Genomic DNA, 22,752 nt, shown 5'->3' with positions numbered 1-22,752 from the left:
CTCGTGGCGCAGGGGTAACAAACACGAGGTCGACCTGCGGCGCGGATGCCTCGGCCACCAGCCGACGCAAGGAGCGTCAACATAGACATTAGACGGTAAGGCGCCCTATTCGTCGATCCCGTGGCCCTATTTCGACGAACCTAGAAATAAGACGGGGGATCTCTGACAGGTACGCACGTACGTGTGGACGGAGAAACGTTTTTTCTTTCCATGGACGGCTCAGAAGACGGGTCCCTGGATGGGCCCAGTTCCTGTCGTCGGGCGAATTTGAATATTTTCGGGCCGTTTGGGGACGGGACAGGGGGTGGAGTTGGGGAGTTGCCTGGGGCAGGAGGGGAAGTTGGAGGCTGGCGACGATCTTATTTTCGTTTGGCGAACGGAAGGCGCGGGGGGCAAGTGGCTGACAGCGTTGTTGGCGCACTGTGATTCCGTGATGTTGATGAGTGAGCTTGCCCTTGCCTGGCTTTGTCTATAGATGTGTCAGTTATGCAGCTGCCAAGTCTCAGACCTGCAAACCTAGGGACATGTTCTCTAGACAGCTAGATTTCTTTGCATCTTGACAGCTGCAGAGATAAAAAGGTCGGTAAGACATGTGAATTGGAGAAATTTGTGGGATATCGGCGACAGCGGCTAAACTGAGGCTAGGTTGGTAAGTTGTGGAAGTTGGAAGTTTGTTTGCGGGGTAAACTACGGCGAATTTCCTATTTAGCTGTAGTGTCTCCTGCGGGATATGGCCGAAATACCACCACGGCACTTTCTCTTTCGGTATAGCGACATGAGCTTCACTAACCGACGACAAGCCACAGGGAGCTACACTAAGCTAAGATCACTGCTAATTTTTGGCCGAGCCGTCCATGGATGGAAATGAAGAAGGTGAAGAAGATGAAGAAGAAATGATGCTGATGAAGATATACAGATTATGCACATACAATACAATATACAATCTTATGCACACATACATATACATCCCCAACAACGGCCTTGTTATCCCTAAAATTCGGCCCGTCACATATTATTCTCAGGCCACAGGCAAAATGATCAGCTAGGATTGAGCTCTTGGCACTGAGAGAATCAAGCTGGAAACATGCAGATTGTACGAAGCATAAGCCCTATGAGCCTCCATAAGCACACCGGAACGCCTCGGAGAACGGTGGCCCTTCTGGCTCCCAGCCGGCCTTGGAATATCTTCGGGCCTTTTACACTTTTTACTAGAGTACTCTACCTACCGTTAGTAGAGTTGACGTGTATCCACTCGTATGCGGGGATTGAGGGGATTGAGGGGTAAGACAATACTCGAGTACTGGAGTACTGGGGTTTAGTATTGTCCATTGAGCTCTCTAGTATATCCTACCGTGCAAGGTTACTCCACCCCGTCTGGTCAGTCAGTTCTGGGTAGACTGACTAGAAGGAGTATTAAAGTCGAGGTATGACCCGGATGATTCGTGATCTTCACCTCACCTCACCCTCACCACCATCCCTATCACAATGAAGGTCGCACTTTCCTGGGTGTTGGCAGCCGCCGCGGCTGTCTCTGCCACCACTTCAATTGAATACCGCACTACCTCCAATGGCGACCCTCTGGCAAAATGTCCAGGTTACAAGGCCTCAAACGTCAAGGTTGGCAAGTCGAGTATCACAGCCGACCTGACGCTCGCTGGAAAGGCCTGCAATGTCTACGGTGATGACCTGAAGAGCCTGACCTTGGAGGTCGAGTACCAGTCTGGTAAGTTTCAGTGACACCCTCGTACAACCCAATTGGCTCCTAACGCGTAAACAAAGATGACCGCATCCACGTCAAGATTCAAGATGCTGCCAACAGCGTCTACCAGGTCCCAGAGAGCGTCCTCCCGCGCCCCAAGGCAAAGGCTGGTATCAAGTCGGCCAAGTCCAACATCCAGTTCAAGTACAAGTCAAACCCGTTCTCCTTCTCCATTGTTCGCACGAAGACTGGCGAAGTCCTTTTCGATTCTTCTGCCGCAAGCATCGTCTTTGAGTCCCAGTACCTCCGCCTGAGGACCAAGCTCCCAAACAACCCCAACTTGTACGGTCTGGGAGAGCACTCTGACTCGTTCCGCCTCAACACCACCAACTACATCCGCACTCTCTGGTCGCAGGATGCCTACGGAATCCCAGCCGGTGCTAACTTGTACGGAAACCACCCCGTCTACTACGAGCACAGGACCACGGGCAGCCATGGTGTCTTCTTCCTCAACTCCAATGGCATGGATATCAAGATCAACAACGACAAGGGCAAGAACCAGTACTTGGAGTACAACACTCTTGGTGGCGTCTTGGACTTCTACTTCATCGCTGGACCAACCCCAGTGGCTGTTGCACAGCAGTATGCCGAAGTCGTGGGCTTGCCCGCCATGATGCCCTACTGGGGACTCGGTTACCACAATTGCCGATACGGATACCAGGATGCCTTCGAGGTTGCTGAAGTGATTCACAACTACTCCGTGGCTGCGATTCCTTTGGAGACAATGTGGACCGATATCGACTACATGGACAGAAGAAGGGTCTTCTCGCTTGACCCCGAGCGATTCCCTCTCAAGAAGATGCAGGCGATTAACGATTATCTCCATGCCCGCGACCAGAAGCAGATTGTTATGGTGGACCCGGCTGTCGCCTACCAAGATTACCCGCCATACCACAGCGGTGTTGCAGATGATATCTTCCTTAAGCGCGACAATGGATCCGACTGGTTGGGCGTTGTGTGGCCTGGTGTTTCGGTCTTCCCCGATTGGTTCCATACCGGTGTCCAGGACTGGTGGAACAACGAGTTTGCTTCTTTCTTTGCCGTCGACGGAGTCAACATTGACGGTCTGTGGATTGATATGAACGAGCCCTCTAACTTCCCTTGCAACTTCCCTTGTGACAACCCATTTGCTGCCGCCGTTGGATTTCCTCCTGAGGCACCAGCAGTGCGCCTGCCACCCAGAGCGCTTCCAGGTTTCCCATGTGATTTCCAACCCGAGGGAACACCATGCACAGCGTCCAAGGAGAGACGCGCAATCGAGGCCCCAGTTGTGTCATCATCCAAGGTCGAGCGCCAGGCAGCTGGACAGCAACTTGGCCTCCCAGGCAGAGACTTACTGTACCCCAAGTACGCCATCCACAACGTAGCGGCATACACAGTTGAGGATAACGCAGCCGGCGGTGGTATCTCCAACCACACCGTCAACACCGATGTCATCCACGCCAACGGTCTTGCCATGTACGACACTCACAACCTCTACGGCTCAAGTATGTCCCCCCCAGCTCATAAACCCAAACACCAGCTAACCAAGTCCAGTGATGTCCGTCGCCTCCCGCGAGGCCATGCAGTTCCGCCGCCCCACCGAGCGCCCTCTGATCATTACCCGCAGCACCTTTGCCGGCGCCGGAACCAAGGTCGGCAAGTGGCTCGGTGACAACGTCAGCTCGTGGCTCGGATACCGCATCACCATCAGAGGCATGCTCGCCTTCGCCTCCGTCTACCAAGTCCCCATGGTCGGCTCCGACGTGTGCGGTTTCGCCGACGACACCAACGAGAAGCTCTGCGCCCGCTGGGCCATGCTCGGCGCCTTCGCTCCCTTCTACCGCAACCACAACGGCTACATCCCCCAGATCCCGCAGGAGTTCTACCGCTGGGACAGCGTCGCCGAGGCTGCCCGCAAGGCAATCGACATCCGTTACCGCCTGCTCGATTACATCTACACCGCTCTCCACCGCCAGACCCTCGACGGCACCCCGCTCGTCAGCCCGCTCTTCTACCTCTACCCCAACGACGCCAACACCTTCGGCATCGAGACCCAATACTTCTTCGGCCCCGGCATCCTCGTCAGCCCCGTCATCGAGGAGGACTCCACCTCCGTCTCCGCCTACCTCCCCAAGGACATCTTCTACGACTTCTACACCCACGCCAAGGTCCAGGGCCAGGGCAAGCGCGTCCTCATCGAGAACCTGAGCACCTCCGATATCCCCCTCCACTACCGCGGCGGCGCCATCATCGCCCAGCGCGTCGAGAGCGCCATGACCACCACCGCGCTCCGCAAGAACGATTTCGAGCTCATCGTCGCCATCGGTGCCAACGGAAAGGCCGAGGGAGAGCTGTACCTCGATGACGGTATTAGCCTTGTCCAGAAGGGCACGACCAGCTTGAAGTTCGTGTATGATGGCAAGACCCTCAAGGTTAAGGGAAGCTACGGATATGCTTCCAAGGTGCAGATTAGACAGGTTACCTTCCTTGGACTGAACCTCGGTGGAGGCGGTGGCAAGGGCAAGGGATGCAAGGTTAATGGCGTTGCGAGCAAGACTGCGGTTACGGCTACTTCGGGAGCTGTGGTTGTCCAGGTTGGCAAGGGACTGAGCGCTGACTTCACTGTCGAGGTTGACCAGTAGATTTGTAATTATGGGTGGACTGACTACTCTGTCCACCGCACCTGAGGTATTGTAATAGGATAAAAGCTTAATCATCATTATTACCCAGCACGGACTCGTTTTGTAAACTGAATGCAATAGTGCTGTGATTTTAGGCATATCTTGCCTATATATTGATACACCTATGCATGCTACCAATCTAGCAACGCAGCAAAGCTACATAATAGCAATATTCCCAACGCCGAAGCAAGTGGTATCCCCGCCCACCCCTCCTTCCCACATATGCGAGTAGTACAGTACAGTAGTAGGTAGTAACTGATGCCAGATCCCGCGCCTAATAATGCCCCATTATCTGTACATGGCCTCCGCAGGGTACGCGCCAGGAGGAAGTCTATTCCTCATCCATCAAACACCCCAAGATAAGACTCTGCACCACAAACTCATCTCCCACAACTCTAACCTTCTTCCTCTCACCCCCCTGCTCCGACCCGGCCTTCTCATCTTCCACTTCCTCACCCCTCTTCCTTTTCCCCGCTTTTCCCTTGGCCTTCCCCTTCGCTTTCGCAGTAGCCTCCACCACACCCAGAATCTCGGCCTCGGCACCAGCAACCTTCCGATCATCATCCACATACACCAAATCCCAACCACCACCTTTTTCCACCACCTCCCTCGCCTCCTTCACACTCGCTACCCGCCTCACCTCACCCGCACCCAACGCCCTTGTCAAAAAGAGATACGCCTTCTTTCGCTCCTCCGCCTTTCCGCGACCCATCAGGAAAATGACTCGCTTTCCGCCAAGCAGCTTCTCCCTTCGCGCAAACGTCTCCTCAAACCGCGCAGTCGACGGATCATAAGGCGCTAACAGGCGACTCCGCACCGCGCCTCCGAGGTACGACGATTCCCCCGCCGCGAGCAAGAACGGCAGGAACGGCACGATCCTGCCGCGCGCTACGCAAGTAGTGACCCAGCGCCCGGAGAGACAAGGGAGACCCAGTGCGAGCGCCTGCACGAACTTGGATTTACGCGTGTAGTGGTCACCGATGAAGGCTACGAAGCCAAGATCCTGCGCACCAGGTGCGAGGGCCAGCTCGCCAATCTGTTTCTGTTTATGTTTGAGCGGGGGTAGCGGCTGCTTCGTCGCTGTGGAAGGGGTGGTGAGGAGGGAGGTGGGACCATCAGTAAAGAGGTCATTGAAGCCATCGAGGAGGCGGCCGCCGTGGGATTTGATGAGGCGCGTGACGGCTGTGCGGTCGGAGATGTCTTGTGCCGTGTCGCCTTTGTAGGAGATAGCAAAGGCCATGTTGGCGAAGAGGGTTGGGTTGGTGACCTTTTGAAGATGAGTGGCTTTGGGAACGGTTGGGGGACCTTTGGTGAGGATATCTGGGGAGCTGGATTTGGAACTGTCGGATTCGGTATCATAGTTTATGGAGGCTCGGCGTGTGGAGCGAGCCGGGCGCTGAGGACGGGCTGGTGTCCGTTCCACTACAATACTACTATCGTCCTCAGACAAGTCGGTGGTGCTAATAGTACTCCGTGACGCTCTGGAGTTGCTACGGGAGCTCTTTGCACCGAGCTTTGCCTTTCCAGCTGCTTCAACTGCCTTGCTACTGTGTAATACTTCATTTCTAGACTTCGTTTGGCTAGCCGTGAGCGGTCCCTGAGGAAATGATAGTTTACGCCTGACAGTAGGCGGCGGCATTGATTCCGCAGATTCTCGCGCAGGGGTTCCATTACCACTCGTATCTGCAGATGTATCTGTCGACTTGCTACTACCTTCACGGCCTCGAGTATTGCTAGTCTCCATGACAGCAGTGAAGAACTCATCATTGTCATACTCCGATGGCAGTTCAGAGAGAGACGAGCTGGTGGAGCGCCGAAGATTCGATCCATTAGGAGTAGCGTGTGTAGATATATTTTCCGACGACTTCAAATTCGCTGCAGTTGGGAGATGAGATGATATTTCCCCAGCCATGCCACTATGTTGTGTGGACGGCAGAGATACCGAATCTTTTGACCCGGTGGAACTGGCTATGCCACTGGATGTTATGGGAGCAGTTGGCCGATGTTTTCTCAAATACATCTGCCGAATCTCTTCGTCGTGATAATAAGCCTGATGGTCCTTCATATTACACTGCTTATCGGCGCTATAAAACGGGCACGGAAGTAGCTCCGTCTCGTCTGTGAGAGCGTTCCCTCCAGTCTCAATTGACTGGCGAATCGGCGATACCAACTTTTGCGCAGTAACCATAACCACGTCATCTTCGCTGCCTTGACTTTCTCTGGGCACCTGCTTGGTATCAAACATAACACCAGAAGATTGACGAGCTTTCCTTGCGGCGCGTCGGGCAGCAGGCCTCACTGGCGATGAATCAGCAGCATCCACATCGGCGCTCTGCAAATTGTCTGCCGACGACGGGACTTTCTGCGAAGGTGCTTCGAGATTGGGTTTGATAGAAGGAATCAAAGGTAGACTAGAGCTCATAGCTGATTCCCCAGAAAATACGACCCGTGATTTCTTTGAAATCGCGACATTTTTGGAAGCGGCCATATTAGACTTGACTGCCTTGGCTAGACCGACCTTCACCCCGCGTTTCATAGCAAGGTCTCTGATGGGGCTCGCAATCGCATCGTACTCCGGGTCATCCTGGGTAAAACCAAGACCACCAATAGAGACCAAAGAAGGCTCCGGGGAGTCATCCATATCAAAAAGCTTATAGTCTGATTTGGCTGGGCTCGTCTCAGGGACCATGTCCTCAACAGTAGATGCAGGCATGGCGACAACCTGTGAAAGGCGACCAGGCGTTTGAGGCAGACCACTCTTGCCAAATCGACCGCTGGATGTGCGAGGTACACGCGTTTTTGGGGACATGGAGCTTTCTCGATGTGCAGATTCGGTATCTGAGTTGTTTCCAAGGGCGGGTAAGGGTGGTAACACCTCGTTCTCTTGAGGTTTGGGGTCAGTAGACGGAGTGTTTGACTGGTTGGTCAAATTGAAACCGCCGTTCGAAGGTATGGGGCCTTTTTCTAGCCTTGATGACCTGTCACTGGGAGATGGACTGTCAACAGGGGCCGCGATTGGAATTTGTGAATCGACAATAGTCATCTCTGCTTGGGTATCTGCCTGAGTGTCACCCTGGTCGTTCTCATCTGTCTTTATAGAGACCCGAATTTGGGTACTGGTCTGGGTATCCCTCGCATCAGCGCCGTAACACTGTGCGACGTATTCCTGAGATACGCTCCGCCGCTTCTGGCCAGTTGCTGGTACCTCGACTTCTTCCTCCTCCTCCTCTTCCTCCTTCGGCGCGCGGGTCACAGATACTTGCGCAAGCTCTTTGGCAGCATCCTCTCTCATTTTCCTTTGCTTGGCACGAATTGCTTGCTCTCTCTCAAACGAATCCTCCTCACTATCGCTGTCGGCCTCGGCTTGTGCTTGCTTTTGCAAGCGGCGTTGTTGAGACTCTTCGCGACTGACATATTCATGCGGCTCTGACCCTTTGAAGCTGATTGCTCGGTGCTGAAAGCTTTTTGAGGTTCGCTGAACCGGCGTTTCGTGAGTAACTGGGATGTGCCCACGGTAACTTACGCTAGCTGGTGTCTTGCTGCCATGGTGGTATAGCGGAGAGGTGAAGTCAAGAAGACGGTGGCCATGGCCGGCCGCTTCATTATCGCGAGAGCGATTTGTAGCAGATGATTTCGCGTGATGTAGTAGAGGAGATGAGAGGTCTCCAGGAGGATGGTATGAAGCCTGCTGAAAGCGGTCGGTGACTGACGACAGGACGCGATTTCGCGACGACTGCACCCCGAAACCAAACATGCCCGGTGAAGGCCTAGATGACCCAGACTCCAAGACATGAGGGTCTACCGGAGACGATTGTGTGTTATTGAATAACTGTGTCCCTTGCAAGGGTGGTTTCGACTTCGCAAATGGGTTTTCAGGCGGGGCAGGCGTCTCCGGCTCTAATTGCATAGGCGCTTCGTGGACCGTGAACCCCTCATCTATTCCTATAGAAGATTCGCGGTTTATTGGCGCATGTACTTTGCTCGTCGTGAAGGAGAAGCGTACGCCGCCTGCTTCATTCTCGTCGTAACTCCTCGCAGAGGCTGTGGGATCCAGATTCGTTTGCAAAGGGAGTTCATCATCGTGACCAGGCACAGGAGACGAGGAAGGCATATGCATATCGCCATAAGCAAGGCTATTATTCTTCTGTGTGGGAGAGCCATCTGGTTCGCCGAGATTGGCGTCTGATGGCTGCCAGTCATCCATGCTGTGTTTCGTGGGCCTATTCAGGCTCTTCCCATGCTTGGTGGTGCTTGTCGCAGAGCGTTGGGTGTATGTTCGTGGTGATTGCTTGGAGTCATTGGATTTTTCTCCGGAACGATGTGACTCAGCGCGTCGTGGCTGGTGTTTGTCGTCGCGGCGATTCAGGGCCTTATCTTTATCAGTCGTTATAGACACAGGTTCGCCTTTCTTTCGATGCAATTCTTCCTTGTTGGGCCGATCTCTGTTCAAGCTGGTTTCGTCCTGTCCATCTTCATTCCCCGCAGTGCTCGCGCGTCGTGCTTGGGTCTCGAGCAAGGAGCCAAAATCAACAATATCCGACGTCCGAGTATCCTCTCTTCCACCACTTTGCCCATCAATCGCCGGTTCCCTGTCGACAAGTACCTGAGAAGGCTGTGAAAAGACGTGTTCCAGCCGAGGCACAGTAGGCACGGCTACCGACAGAAAAGCAACCTGAGAGTCGTCCAAGAGGTGTTTTTCCTGAAGATTCCTTATAAGCTGAGTATCAAGCGATTCGGACCCAGCCGTTACGTGCAATGGCCCGTCTTGCCAGAGTGCGAGTGGTTGTGAGGTTGAGAAACATGGATCTCCAGCCTTGCTGGTCGTGGCCGCCATCGATCGCGGGAAGTGTGAGTGGTCAGTGCCACCCTTGCGTCGCGGCGATGACTTGCATACACGCAGAGAACGCGACAAAATTCTGTCACTCGGCGTGTCTATCGCGTCAACTTCATTCTGTGCTTCTTGATCTGTTTGTCGTTGTAGCCTGGAGATGAAGTTCATGTGCTGGCGGTAATTTGAGCAGAGCAAGGGCTCAGGGTAAAAGAGTGCATGGTGGCTATTGTCACGCGGGGTTCAATTGTGACCCTTTGGCTTTTGTGAGAGCAAGGGAAGGCAGCACCGCGTTAGTGACACGATATCACGTGGTTTCATTTTTGTCTTGGGAACTAGCCTCAAAAGACAGTTAGAACAGTATTGATGGGGGTATAAATAGTTCACAGTATGTTGCAATGATGCGCATAGACGAGAATGGCTACCTTGATGACGATTACATGGCATCCCAGTACGGTTTGTAGAAGCCGTTGATAGATATCGCTGCCGAGGGCGTTAACAATCGAATCCAAGTCTGAATATTACGACTGACAGCCAGCGAACCTCGGGGCGACAACAAGATTTGGAATGTGTCTCGGTGACAAAAACATCTGGTTGCAGCATCCTCGGTGACAGCGGCCTGGTGACAACAGCGCGACACCGAGAGCCCTCCAAACCACTACCTCGTCATCCATCGAAATACGGAATTATTTTTCCTCTTTCCCGGACTCTATTCATACTCTTCCTTTGCGCCTCTTCCTCATCTATGATTGGGACGAAAGTTTTGATAGCGCCGCTTCCTCCCTCACGACCACTATATAACCCATGATTATTAGTCTGACGGGTCTATCTGTGCTGCTCCTCGCTGACATACTCACCTGCCTTCATATATCCTCTTCGAGCGGGGGAGTTGTGGAAAAGACGTACCTCGAAGAGGAACTGTAAACAGATATATCCATACCTCCGAGTTTTGCCCCCATCTATTCACATATCAGTGACATATATGACAACCACTTCCGCAAACCACCAATCCACCCACCAGCCTATAAAACCCCCAGTTCTGCACAGAAGATATATTATACCGCAAGTCATAGGGTGGAAAGAGGACAACACAGATCGTCGGGTACAGGGACGATCCACCGAGCAGGCCAGTGTGAGAAGTCTCCGGCGAAAACGTTCCCCTTCTGTTCGGCGACAGAAAAGCCCACAACAGCATGCGTAAACGACAAAATCATTGGTTGACGGTGAGAACTACTCGACAGCAACAACATCAACAATTCCGGAATCAGAACCAGCACCAGCACCAGCACCAGCACGAGCCCACCGAATCTGAACCCGAACTTTCCACGAGACAGCCCGCCGCCTGAAATGATCTATACGACCTGGTTCAAACGTTTTATGTCGATTCGAATTCCGCTAGCCGCAATCAAACCAATATATTGTAGCTGTGAGGAAGAAACGTCAAGGGGGAGTTTGGCGTTGTATTTATACCCACCGGGCACTCTCGACATTCGTGTAGGATTGAGGGCGGCCGAGACTTATCTCAAGTGAGAATAGGAAGCACATAGTTAGCTATCCATCATCACCCTCCAACTTCACATACCCAGCACGTAAAAATTCATTGGGGGGATCAATTGGCTTTTATTCCACATCCTACCAAGATCATTCTCTATTTGCTATCCATCCATCCCTCAGCACACGCCCGTAGGCCTTGGCTCCCCTCCCCATCCATCCATCATATCCATATATAAAATTCCCATAACCCACCATCATCACTCATCTATGGAAGGCAGTAACCACCATCAACAATGATATCCGTCCCCGTCGTGTAACTCGCCGCATCACTGGCCAGGTACAGGTACGCGCCCTTGAGCTCGTGCGCCTCGCCCTCACGACCCATTGGGATCTTGTTCTTCCAGATCGCCTTCGTCTCCGCCGGCACGAAGTCGCTGATCTCAGTCGCCATGTAGCCCGGGCTGACGGAGTTGGCGCGGGCGAAACCGACCCACTCGACAGCGAGGGACTTGCCTGTGTGGGTGTTAGTAATCTCATCTCGTCTCATCTCAGATCTCAAGAAAGAGGGTAACAGAAGGGGAACATACAAAGGTGAATAACACCCGCCTTAGCAGCATTATACGCTCCCTGCAACTGCGGAATATTCACAATATGCCCACTCATACTCGCCGTAGCAACAAAACTCCCATAAGTAAAGTTCTCCAACTTCTTCCCATCGGTCGTCGTCCCCTCAGCCTTCTGGCGACGCCAGTGCTTCCCAGCCGCGCGCGCGGAGTAGAAGGTCCCGTCCAGATCCGTGGTGACCACCTTGTTGTAGTGGGAGATCTCCCCGTCGAGCATGGCACCCTGCGTCCAGGGGATGCCGGAGTTGGCGATGAAGACGTCGAGACGGCCGCCGAAGTCTGAGACGGCTTGGTTTACGGCCGCCTCGACGGCCTCGTAGGTGGTGATGTTTACTTGGTATGCCTTGCCTGGGGTGGGTGTTAGTTATGCTATTTGCTTTGCTCGTTTGTTTGCAATTGCTCGCCCCCGGGGGTTGACGGTGAGGTGTGTGGTGATGTCATAGGATACACTTACACTTAACGCCAAAGGTCTTCTCGATCTTCTCAGCCTCCTGGATGGCCTTCTTGTTGCTGTTATACCAGATGGCGACATTGGCACCTGCCTCAGCGAGGGCGTGGGCGACAGCAAGACCGATTCCTGCTCCGGCTCCGGAGACGATGGCAGTCTTTCCCTTGAGGGAGAAGAGAGGGAGCACACGATCAGTGTATTGCGGTGCCTCGGTGTTGTTGTGGGTGAATTGGCCCTGGACCATAGTCTCTCCTGCCATCTTGAAGGTTTGTTGAAGGGTAGTGAAGGTAGTAGTGGAAGGTGATTGGAGGAAGAGGTTGTATGTGTGAGTTGAAGCTGTTGACTGGGGGGATAATGGAAGTTGAATATGAAGAAGAGAAGAGATTCGGATCTGTGGGAGAAGAGAGGGGAATATATAAATGGAGGGGGTTAATATGGCCGGTGGGGTAGATGATGACGCAGTGGGCTTGTTGCTGTGGTGGTAGTAAGCGGTTTAGTCAGGTTTTGGGGGGAGATGTGGCGTTGCACTAGTAACTCCTACTGGACCGCGTTCAGTTACATTCCGTTACATTCAGTTACAGTACCGGATGAAGTACCAAGTTCTAAGGCACCGGAGTGAGAAGATGCGACATGGATGGTGCGTTAGATTCTGCATTTGATGCTGTATGCGTGGTATGTTTTTGTAGGTGCTTGTATTCTACAATGTTTTACTAGAAGACGGAAAATGATGTTGTTGATATCTTGCCTGTATTTGCTGTATTCTGCCGGTCTTCTGCAGCGTGTCCTGTGTTTACTTCACGGCGTGGCATAAACGCAGCAAAATGGAGCCAAAGAGGGGTCAAGCGGGGGAGACGAAGCCAAAGGAGATCAGCCCTCCGCAACGGCAGTTTGACGATCATTTCCTAGTTATATTTACAGATTTACGCCGTGGCGTTCATAGTAAGCCATTATGCATATTATGAAGCAGTCTAGCATGTATGTAACCCCTTTCGTATGACGGCATACCTGATAGTAGTAACTGTGTTGTTCTGTATAGATTTGTCCTTCATCTTCTATCGTTGAGGTCATTGCGGGGCAACTTATCCGATAATCAGCGATAACCAGACCTGGATAAGTACCCACAGTAGTAATTTTGTATTGGGTGGTACAAACTGGAACAACACTGCGGTACGGGATATCCGTATCGCGATTGGCAGTTCCCGCTGCATTCGGATTGGGCGGTGAGATGGGGGAAAGAGGGGCAGTAAGGGTTGTAAGGGCTGTACCTTGATTAGTTAGGTTTAGCGGGGGGGAATTGTCGGATTAATTTGTCGGATTAATTGTCGGAACCGACGGTTGAAGGAAACGGTTCCGATGATAAGTGGATTAGCGGATACCGGGTTGGCGTGCTTACCAGGTATCGTGTCAGGCACTGTTGGGGCTGCAGGAAATCTTGGGGGCATCATATTTAGCATCATCTTTCGATACAACGGGACGCAGTACGACAAGTCGATTTGGATAATTGGAGTTATATGTATAACAGTTAATGTCTTGGTGTGTTGGATACGGCCTGTGCCGAAAAATGAGAACTACACGGCTGGGAACTGGAGCATTGGGAACTGGAGCACTGGGAAATGGAGTACTGGGAAATGGAGTACTGGGAATTGTAGCATTGGGAACTGTAGCATTGGGAACTGGAGCATTAGGAACTGTAGCATTGGGAACTGTAGCATTGGGAACTGGAGCGCTGGGAACTGGAGCACTGGGAAATAAAGTGCTGGGAAATGGAGTACTGGGAAACAAACGACTAGGATGAGAATTGAAAGCTTGAACATGACTTAACCTTACTATTAAAGTCCCATGCTTCTATTTAAAATGCCCCACTACATTTAAAAACAAACGTCGCTTTACCGTAGGTGAAGCTCTCAGTCCGTATCCTACCCCAGCAGCTCTCGTTTTAGCCATGCTCGCCCATGCTTCATTTATTATTAATAGTATAGCATAGTGCGTTCTATGTATAGTAGAAGTACAGCTATGCCTATTTTATATATGAAGTTTATCATTTGATAAAATTATGTATAATATATTTTCCAATCCAACCACGAACCTGACCCCACTTGTAGTGACCAATTTAGGTGGAAAGGCATAAATAACATGAGGTTAAGTAGTAGCAGGGGCTTTTTGACAAAATAGTAAATTGCCACAATTATTTAGGAATGAGGATAGTAGAAGGTGGTATAGTACAGGCTCGCTCCATCCCCTATACCTCAACCACTACCTCAACAGCTCCCATAACCACTACCCTAGCCTCTACTACGTTTGCCGCCTCCGCAACCTCACCCTTTACCTTATCTGCATCACTTGGACAGACTACTTCCACCGCCCTTGATTCCTCTCTAGGTGAGGAGGCCATTCTTTCCAACGCCCCCCGAATCACTTGACGGTTCTTGTGAATGAACCAGTGATCCCCGTCGACCTCGACAAACTCGAACTTGTCCGTCTGAACATCCCAACCCGCAACCTGGTCTGGATACACCATGTCGTCCTGACGAGCTGCAAACGCGGTAATCGGCACATTGAGCGGCTCTTCTTCGACAAAGACGTAATTCGAAAACCAAGGTGAGTCTCGTTTGAAAAGCGGGAGAATATTCCGGAAAAAGTGTGGGTCTTCGGTGTAGCGTGAGACGGCCAAGGCATAATCCGGGTTAATATCCTCTGCAAACGCCCATTGTAAACTTATTGCACTCTGCCAGGAGGACATTAGATGAGGGGCAATAGTGCCAGTGAGCAACAATTGCGGAAGCGGGTGGACTCCACGACGTCTCATTTCTCTGATCACCTCAAAAGCGACTATCCCGCCGAAGGAATGACCCCAAATGATGTGCGTGGCACCAATAACTGAATCCAATTCGGCGAGTAGCCCTGATACAATCTCGGAGACGCTCGATGGGATTGGTTCATCTGCTCTGTTATCGCGACCAGGAATTTGGACAGCAATTGCGTCTAGCCCGCGAGGGGGGTCAACTAGATATGGGGTGAAGAAAGAAGCGTCTGCGGCCATTGGGTGGATACAGAGTAGACGAGGTTGGGATTTAACGATGGCATCGTCGCAACCTCGGATAAACCAAGGGGAGATGACTGTTAGAGCAACGGAATGGTTATCTTGCTGAGTATGGCTGTGACCGTTTTCGACTGTCGAGCTCTGCGCCTCAGCGGGATCTAAATTCAAAGATCTCTCAAGCTCTTGCGCAATGTCCTCAATAGTAGGATTGTTAAAGAGTTTTACGATAGGATAGGATACCCGTATATCACGTTGAATCATGCCTCGAACCTGTGCGAGGGTCAGCGAGTCTGGAGCATATCGCTCAAGCCCTGCCGCCCGGGAGATTCGTCCCTCTTCAACACCTAGGATTTTTGCGAGCCCAGCGTGTAAAACATCAGCGATCTCTGGGGCGGTCCGTGGTCCGGTACCAGATCCAAAACTTTCTGGTGTACGAGTGTTAGCGCTGTCCTGCAGAAGACCCATGAAAGTGGCGTCTAGATATAGGTGAGGAGCTGAAGCGATAAACATGCGCCAGTCGATATCCGCAGGCATTCGCTCCGTAGCATCCTCAAGCATGGCCCGCTCTAAGGTAGACAGCACGTCCGGGAGACTTATTTGAAACACGCCTCTGGTCATATTAAGCTGGATTATGGTGTCAGCGTCCTGTGTTGAATTTTTAAAAATACCAGCAAAGTTCCCCATAGCGCCGTAGTTAAGAGCCAGTGCGGGCAGGCCGGAGAGACGACGAGAATGTGCCAATCCATTGAGAAACTGGTTAGCAGCTGTATAGCTCAACTGTCCAGGAAATCCGACTAAAGTGGCGATAGATGAGATTAAAACAAAGAAATCTAGTGGCATGTTCTTCGTGGCCTCATGTAGGTGCCATGCCCCCATCGCCTTGGGCTCAAAGGCCTGCCGGAATGTATTAGTCGTGACATCCTTTATCAATTCATTTCCTGCCACTGCGGCACAGTGGATGACCCCGGATATCGTTGGCCATTCTCTACCTTGCGCGAATAGAGCATTGACTTTTTCGCTGCAACTTATATCTGCTCGTTCAACCCATACATTGACACCACGCCGATGCAGGCCGTCGATCGTCGCCTGGTCATCTGGCGATTTTGGGCCTGACCGACTGACTAGCACCAAATGTCGCGCTCCTCGGTCAACCAGAAATGCAGCAAGATGCAAACCCAGCCCGCTGGTGCCTCCAGTCACGAGGTAGGCTCGATCCCCACGCAAGTGAAGTCGGTCGCATGGAACGACGGGGACCTCAGTCAAATCAGGCATCTCAACCACGGCCTTCCCAATGATCTCGGACCGTAAAAGCGCAGTCAGCGCCGTTTTCAGTTCTATGACGGGGAACTTGACTATAGGGAAGGACTTGAGCTGCTTTGTCTCGAGTAACGTGGCGACTTCATCTTGAATCTGACTATTTAACGCTGGTTTTTGTTTGGTTAATCTGTCGACATCAACGACGAAGAAAGAACAGTTCTGACCGAATTGCTCTAGTCCTAGCCGCATGTTGCGGTAGATATCAGTCTTTCCAATCTCTACAAACCGCCCAAAAGGCGCAAGGCACGCAACCGACTCAGCTAAGAGCTCTCCACTTAGCGAGTTCAATACCACGTCTACCCCGCGACCATGCGTAGCAGCTTTAACGCCGTTGCGAAATGACGCGGAACGAGAGCTGAACACCGCCTGAACGCCTGGTAACTTGGCCACGACAGCTTGGCGGTGGGGACTGCCCGCGGTGGCGTATACCTGGGCACCAACAAGATGAGCAACCTGGATGGCGGCCATGCCCACACCACCCGCGGCCGCATGGATGAGGACGGTCTCACCCCGTGTAAGCCGAGCAAGGTGCACTAGGGCGTAGTGTGCAGTTACAAAAGCTCCCGGGATAGCAGCGGCCTCCGCCATATCGAGCGGCGTAGGTTTGGGGTTAACCCGACTCTGGTGGGCTACAACATGCCCTGCGATCCCATCGCACACACGAGCAGTAACTGGAGACCCAACCTTGACCTTTTGTACGTTATCACCAATATCCCTCACAACTCCTGAGACCTCTAACCCAAGTCGGAGCCCAGACAGCGACCCGACGGTAGCGCGCTCACTTAGCATGCCTATGCTATTTATGGCGTCTTTGAAGTTTAGGCCTGCAGCATGAACCTCGATGCTCACATCATCCGGTCCAAGGCAGACAGCCTCTCCTGGGTTACGCTGCCGGAAATGAATTGCATCGAGGGAGCCCCCGCGATCACGCTCCGCGAAGTACTCTCCGCCACGAGCAGGCATCATCATTACATTTTGTTTATTCTCAGTCTCGATGGGAACAACTCGTTTGACAAATCTTCCAGCTGACCGTAACGCCACTACGTTCTCATCTCGGCCTAGTCGTGCTCTTACAATCTCGTCCCCGAGTAACGGGAGGTAGTCATGAACCTGACCGAGGGGAAGGTCAACCAACCGGATTCGAACCCATGGAAGTTCATTTGCCATGACCCTTACTGCCGCTTGTAGGGCCGAAGAGAATGGGTCGCACTGGGAATCGGTTGGTGTAACACAGGCTCCCTGGCTGATAACGATAACCCAAGGAATCCCCTGGCGAGAGTGAAGACGGTTCGCCATATCCACAAGTGTGCTAACAGTCGATTCTAGACTGAGCTGAAGGTCTGCAGCTGAACCCACAGAGTGACAGTTCCTTATAGTGGGAATAAGGACGAGGGAGCGACCATCCATAGGGAAATCCAGATTGACGGGCATCTTGGGCGGTGCTAGAGCGGAGGGGCGCTGGAGTATCTGCACACGGGCATGTGGAAATGCCCCTTGGATGACGGGAGTACAGTCCAAGGCTTGATCTAGCGGCTCAAGTACAAGCACATTTTCAAAGTCCATTTTAACTATTTGGTTGTCCGGCTCTGGGAGAAAAGAGATATCGTACTGAGACACGCTAGGAACGCTACGACCTGGCACACGCTTTGCGCGGACACCTGTCATAATAGCGAGCGGCTCGCCATAGGCGTCGTAGACATTTATACGGCCGCAAATCGAAATTTCGTCATGACAAGTAATCTGGACATGGACTGCGGCAGCTGTTGCCCCGCGTGCGTCGAAGATCTCTATATGTTCGATGCCATAAGGGAGGTAGACTTCTGCGGAGTTTCCACGGTAGTGTTGTTCAACATATATAGTATGCAGACATGCGTCTAGTAAGGCAGGGTGAATTCTAAAGCGAGATGCCTCCTGGTGAAGCAGTTTGGGGAGCGTTACCAGCCCAAAGATATCGTTCCCTAGTCGCCAAATCTTCTGTACACCGCGGAAGGCATCGCCGTACCGAAGACCTGCTCTCTCCAAGGTCGAATAGAATGTTTTGATGTCTACCTCCTCTCCCGTCTGGATTCGTGACTGTACGGTATCCAGCATTTCTAGGCTAGGCCGTGAGAATGAATCAGATGTGTCGATCCGTCCGCGACAGATCACTTGCCATGCATCAGCCGGGCTAGAATCAGCCGCTCGGAAGCTTAGAATGAAATCATGGGCGGCAGAGGTAATTTCTAGCTGGACCTGTGGAGGGAAGTCATCGGCTGCGGCCATCACTAGGGCATGTTCAAATCTCATATCTTGTAGTCGAATACTGGTTGCACTCTGTGGAAGCAGGAGCTTTGTAGCAGCTAGGAACACAGCCTCCGCCTGCCCAGTGGCGGGAAAGACAGCGGCTCCATCCAAGACGTGGTCTGCGAGAAATGGCGAGACCCCAGTGCTAAGGCGAAGGTGTAGGACACCGAGGCCATCATCTGACAGCCGTGTATAGCTCTTGTGAAAAGGATGTTGGTCCTTCGCTCGACGAACGCGGTGTGCGTCCGGATGTTCGAACCAATAACGCTGGCGTTGAAACGGATACAGTGGCAGATCGATTAATTTCCCACAACCTCCGGCAAACGATTCCAGGTCCACGGGAACTCCCATGGCATGCGCTGCTCCGATTAGGTGTGAAAAGGGTACAGTGTCACTATCTCGAAACATAGAGGGAAGAATATTAGCGGGCATCTTCAAAACATCAGCAGTGCGACGGGTTTCACTGACAAGGACCGGGTGAGGCCCAATCTCAATAAGGAAACCATAACCATCCTTCAATATTTTACCCGCAGTTTCCACATATTTTACCGGCTGTCGAATGTTCTCAAACCAGTACTCTGCCGTCAGATGAGTCCCAGGTTCAATGGATGCTGTAACGGTGGAGTAGAGACTGATATTGGCCTCTCCGCCGCTGATAGATGAGAGCGAGTCTACAAGCTCATCTCGAAGAGGGTCCATAAAGCGACTGTGGTATGGAACGTCGACCTTAATAAACCTCGTAAATATCCCTTGTTGCTCAAAATGTTCAAGCAGTTGTTGTAAAGCCTCTGTCTCCCCGCTTAATGTTGTCATCTGGGGCCCATTCATACCAGCGATCTCAATTTGTGCTTTCAACCGGCGTCGCCAGATGTGGTGCTGTAGTTCAGCAGATGATAATCCGACTGCTAACATCGCCCCTTTTCCTTGGGCTTTGCTCTGTACTAGAGACCTCCAGTAGATCACTTTTACCGCCTCTTCAAGAGTTAGGGCACCACTGATATGGGCGGCCGCAACCTCACCAACAGAGTGACCAACAACAGCGTCTGGCCTAAGGCCGTATGAGGACAATGTCTTCGCCAATGCAATCTGAATTGCCGCAATCGCCGGTTGGACTACGATCGTGCGGCCAGCAGAAAATGGGTCATCGTGGGAAGCGGCTATCTCTGCGCGAATGGACCATCCTGAGAGAGTGATGAAATGCGCGTCAAAATCAGCCAGTGATTGTCGAAATATAGGTTCTTGAGCGGCAAGGCCCATGCCCATCCCGGCCCATTGGCCTCCCTGACCAGAGAATACGAAGGCGACCTTTGGCCTCACTTCGGATTGCCGCCGGAAGGACAAGACTCCCTTCGATGCTTCCCCAGACGCGATCTGTTCGAGCTGGAAACAGAGATCTTCAATCCCTGAAGCCGCAACAATGGAAATTTCGGAATGGTGGCTTCGTCGCATGTTCAAAGTGTATGAAACATCCTCTATTGTAGGATGAGACGCTCGTAGCTGTCGATCCAACCCTTTGACTGTATCAGATAGTGCGGCCGCAGACCGGGCGGATACGGTAAAGAGTTGGGGGCAATTTCTAGCTTGAGAAGAGCGACTTGCACGCTGGCATGGCTGCGGAGGTGCATTTTGAAGAATGATGTGTGCATTTGTTCCTCCTGCGCCAAAAGAGTTGACAGCGATAATTAGTTCGCCGTTAATACCTCGTGGGAGAACGGCTGCTGTTGTCGAAATGGCAAGACGGAGCCTCTCAAAGTTGATGGCAGGATTAGGTGTTTGAAAATTGGCCTGCGGGGGAACCTCTCCGTAGAACGCGATCAGAGCAGCTTTAATAAAGCCAGTGATACCTGAGGCACCCTCCATATGGCCTAAGTTGCCTTTGACAGACCCAATCAACAGAGGTACGTCTTCCTTTGAGCGGGCCAGTCCAATCTTCTCGCCCAGGGCCTGCGCTTCAATAGGGTCACCAATCTGAGTTCCTGATCCATGAGCCTCAACATAACAAACCCTACCTGGATCAATCCCGTAACGCTGATAGACAGATTGCAGGAGGTCCATCTGGGCATTGGCGCTAGGAACGGCGAATCCGCCCTCAGTATACCCATCTTGATTGATCAGCGATCCTCGAATCAGTGAGTATATCCTGTCTTTGTCCTTGAATGCACGGCTCAGGGGCTTGAGAAAGACCATTCCAACCCCCTCGCTACGCACATAACCATCCGCATCCTTGTCGAACGACTTGCAGGCCCCACTCGCCGACAGGAATCCGGACGTAGAAAGTTGGATGCTAGGTTCGGGCCGTAGAATTGCGTTTACGCCGCCAGCAATGGCAGCCGTGCTCTCTCCTGTCCAGATACTTTGACAAGCGAGATGCAGAGCTACCAAACTCGACGAACACGCAGTGTCCACTGTGATGCTGGGGCCTTGCAGGTTTAGCCGATGTGACACCCTGTTTGAGAGGGCACATGCTGCGCTACCCAGACTGGAATGAGGGTTGAAATGGTCTCGTTGCATGCCGTTCACTTGTATGGCAGCGTAATCATTCTGGAACGTTCCAACGAATACCCCAGTGGATGATCCAGCTACTTGGTGCAATGGGATCCCCGAGTCCTCGAGGGCGTGGACGGAAGCCTCCAGGGCTAACCTCTGTTGAGGGTCCATTCGGGAGGCTTCCGCTGGAAAGTATCCAAAAAACTCGGCGTCAAATGTGTCAATATCTGGGATGAAGCCGCCTTTGGTATTTTGTATCCGACCATGACTCCTACCATTAGGGTCATGAAATGAATGATGGTCAAACCGATCAGGTGGGATATCGGACATCATGGTGCTTCCATTTCGAAGTGCCTCCCAGAATTCCGTGACGGATGAAATGCCGCCAGGGTATCGACATCCGATCCCAACCACCGCGATGGGTTCATCGTTGCTATGATCCATTTGAAAAGCATATACCAAGGGTTTGACGAAGTATCTGATGTGATTGAGTAGCTGAATGCCTCTACAGAGGGATAATAGTCTTATGTAACATTTCTATAGGGCCATTATCACATTTTCAAAGACCCTTCGGCCAGACTAGTCTTTTCTAGTGACTCTATGAGTTCTGTCTTACCTCAGCTTAGTTTCATGCAGCGAGATTCAATATTCACCCTCTTTTCTTTTCGTACACCGTACCCACCCACGTAGATGTATATGCCCAAGTTAGTCTCCTAGTGATGATGTACGAAACTGTACCCTAAATTTACACATTCCTGCCAGCTATTTGTCATATCCATCTCTAACTCTGTGTTTAAGCGGGGGATATGACAATTGGGCAAGAAGAAATTGGTCTGGGAATCAGCTAGCCATGAAATGAGACATAGGGATTTAATCATTACCAAGAGATCTGAAAATGGGGATCTGAACACGGGGCACGAACAAATTGGCTCAAGAACCAGCCAGGTCATATATTGAGACATAGAGATCTAATTATGGTCTAGCGGTCTGAAAATAGGCAACAATTCGTATAAATGACCCGGATGTCTCATTTCATAACTTGATGTCAGTTGATGAAATGAGACATTCAGGAGAAGACTTCAGGTGGGAACAATGAACTATAATACGTACAAACAAGTCGACAAATAGCCAATGGTCTAAGTAGAGGACGTCGTCAGACGACGGGTCTCTACGGTTTGATGGTGGGACACGTCAGTTTTACTGTCGATTTTTTATGCTTAAAGCTCAGACCTACCCGTTTAGGAACATTCACCGCTCTTCAGCCTCAGAGGAAATAACGGCGCTCAGATACCTATGTATGGTTCTAGTGGATTAACATGCAGGAGTAACTATCCATCACATATTGTTTCTGATATGTGATGGATAGTTGCGCCCATATGTTAATCGTCCCTATTCTAAAACTCACTATCACTCTTGATGGTACTCCTGTATTTCAACACGACAATCTCACAGCTCTGCATCCCTCTCCCTTGAAGAACTTGCCACTTTATATTGGTCAAGAAGTATACGCTAGGTCACGAGAGGAAGGCATCACGATAGCATCATAATTATATTGATAGTTATAACTAAAGTTGTCATTATTAACGTATAAAGCTTACGTGTTGTCCTCGAACCGCTGTCATATCCACGAAGCGTTGTCGCCTGTCACGCCTGTCACCTGAGCGAAGCTAGTATGTGGAAACCACCGAGTAGAGGTGTCGATAGGAATGGAAATTAAATTTTTGAGAGGATTCCGCGACTCTGCGCCAATATCGTACGTTTAATGCGTGGGCATGCAGGTAAAAAAAGTTGAAGTCATGATTCATCTCAA

At 51.6% G+C, this 22,752-nt stretch overlaps 4 protein-coding genes across 4 annotated transcripts; 1 reads left to right on the top strand and 3 right to left on the bottom strand.

Moving 5' to 3' along the window:
• The first annotated feature begins 657 nt into the window (after positions 1–657).
• Positions 658–4,471, top strand: VE01_05307 (uncharacterized protein). Its single transcript, XM_018274772.2, has 3 exons — positions 658–1,723; positions 1,780–3,246; positions 3,296–4,471. The coding sequence occupies exons 1-3, from the start codon at positions 1,486–1,488 to the stop codon at positions 4,381–4,383; spliced, it is 2,793 nt and encodes a 930-aa protein (XP_018130298.1). The 5' UTR covers positions 658–1,485; the 3' UTR covers positions 4,384–4,471.
• A 70-nt stretch (positions 4,472–4,541) lies between these two features.
• Positions 4,542–10,285, bottom strand: VE01_05306 (uncharacterized protein). Its single transcript, XM_018274771.2, has 3 exons — positions 10,269–10,285; positions 10,157–10,209; positions 4,542–10,043 (listed from the first exon to the last, which is right to left on the bottom strand). The coding sequence occupies exon 3, from the start codon at positions 9,419–9,421 to the stop codon at positions 4,754–4,756; it is 4,668 nt and encodes a 1,555-aa protein (XP_018130299.2). The 5' UTR covers positions 9,422–10,043; positions 10,157–10,209; positions 10,269–10,285; the 3' UTR covers positions 4,542–4,753.
• A 565-nt stretch (positions 10,286–10,850) lies between these two features.
• On the bottom strand, positions 10,851–12,250 carry LXR3 (L-xylulose reductase). The gene is made up of 3 exons (XM_018274770.2): positions 11,822–12,250; positions 11,332–11,715; positions 10,851–11,257 (listed from the first exon to the last, which is right to left on the bottom strand). The coding sequence occupies exons 1-3, from the start codon at positions 12,072–12,074 to the stop codon at positions 11,010–11,012; spliced, it is 885 nt and encodes a 294-aa protein (XP_018130296.1). The 5' UTR covers positions 12,075–12,250; the 3' UTR covers positions 10,851–11,009.
• Positions 12,251–14,054: 1,804 nt separating this feature from the next.
• Positions 14,055–21,386, bottom strand: VE01_05304 (putative PKS-like protein biosynthetic cluster; the record flags this gene model as incomplete). The annotated part of the gene is made up of 2 exons (XM_018274769.1): positions 14,055–15,749; positions 15,906–21,386. The coding sequence occupies 2 exons, from the start codon at positions 21,384–21,386 to the stop codon at positions 14,055–14,057; spliced, it is 7,176 nt and encodes a 2,391-aa protein (XP_018130297.1).
• Positions 21,387–22,752: the final 1,366 nt, after the last annotated feature.

Source organism: Pseudogymnoascus verrucosus (assembly GCF_001662655.1).
Source record: "Pseudogymnoascus verrucosus strain UAMH 10579 unplaced genomic scaffold scaffold_22, whole genome shotgun sequence".
Classification (NCBI taxonomy): Eukaryota; Fungi; Ascomycota; class Leotiomycetes; order Thelebolales; family Thelebolaceae; genus Pseudogymnoascus; species Pseudogymnoascus verrucosus.
This window is presented reverse-complemented; position numbering and strand designations above follow the sequence as displayed.

Bases quoted from the DNA above. Each gene is read 5' to 3' on its own strand.
- LXR3 (XM_018274770.2), bottom strand. From the start codon at position 12,074: ATGGCAGGAGAGACTATGGTCCAGGGCCAATTCACCCACAACAACACC. The intron at 11,716-11,821 runs GTAAGTGTATCC...CACCCACCCCAG, and splicing joins GAAGACCTTTGGCGTTAAGT to GCAAGGCATACCAAGTAAAC. The intron at 11,258-11,331 runs GTATGTTCCCCT...ACACCCACACAG, and splicing joins GGCGGGTGTTATTCACCTTT to GCAAGTCCCTCGCTGTCGAG.
- VE01_05307 (XM_018274772.2), top strand. From the start codon at position 1,486: ATGAAGGTCGCACTTTCCTGGGTGTTGGCAGCCGCCGCGGCTGTCTCT. The intron at 1,724-1,779 runs GTAAGTTTCAGT...GCGTAAACAAAG, and splicing joins GGAGGTCGAGTACCAGTCTG to ATGACCGCATCCACGTCAAG. The intron at 3,247-3,295 runs GTATGTCCCCCC...AACCAAGTCCAG, and splicing joins TCACAACCTCTACGGCTCAA to TGATGTCCGTCGCCTCCCGC.
- VE01_05306 (XM_018274771.2), bottom strand. From the start codon at position 9,421: ATGAACTTCATCTCCAGGCTACAACGACAAACAGATCAAGAAGCACAG.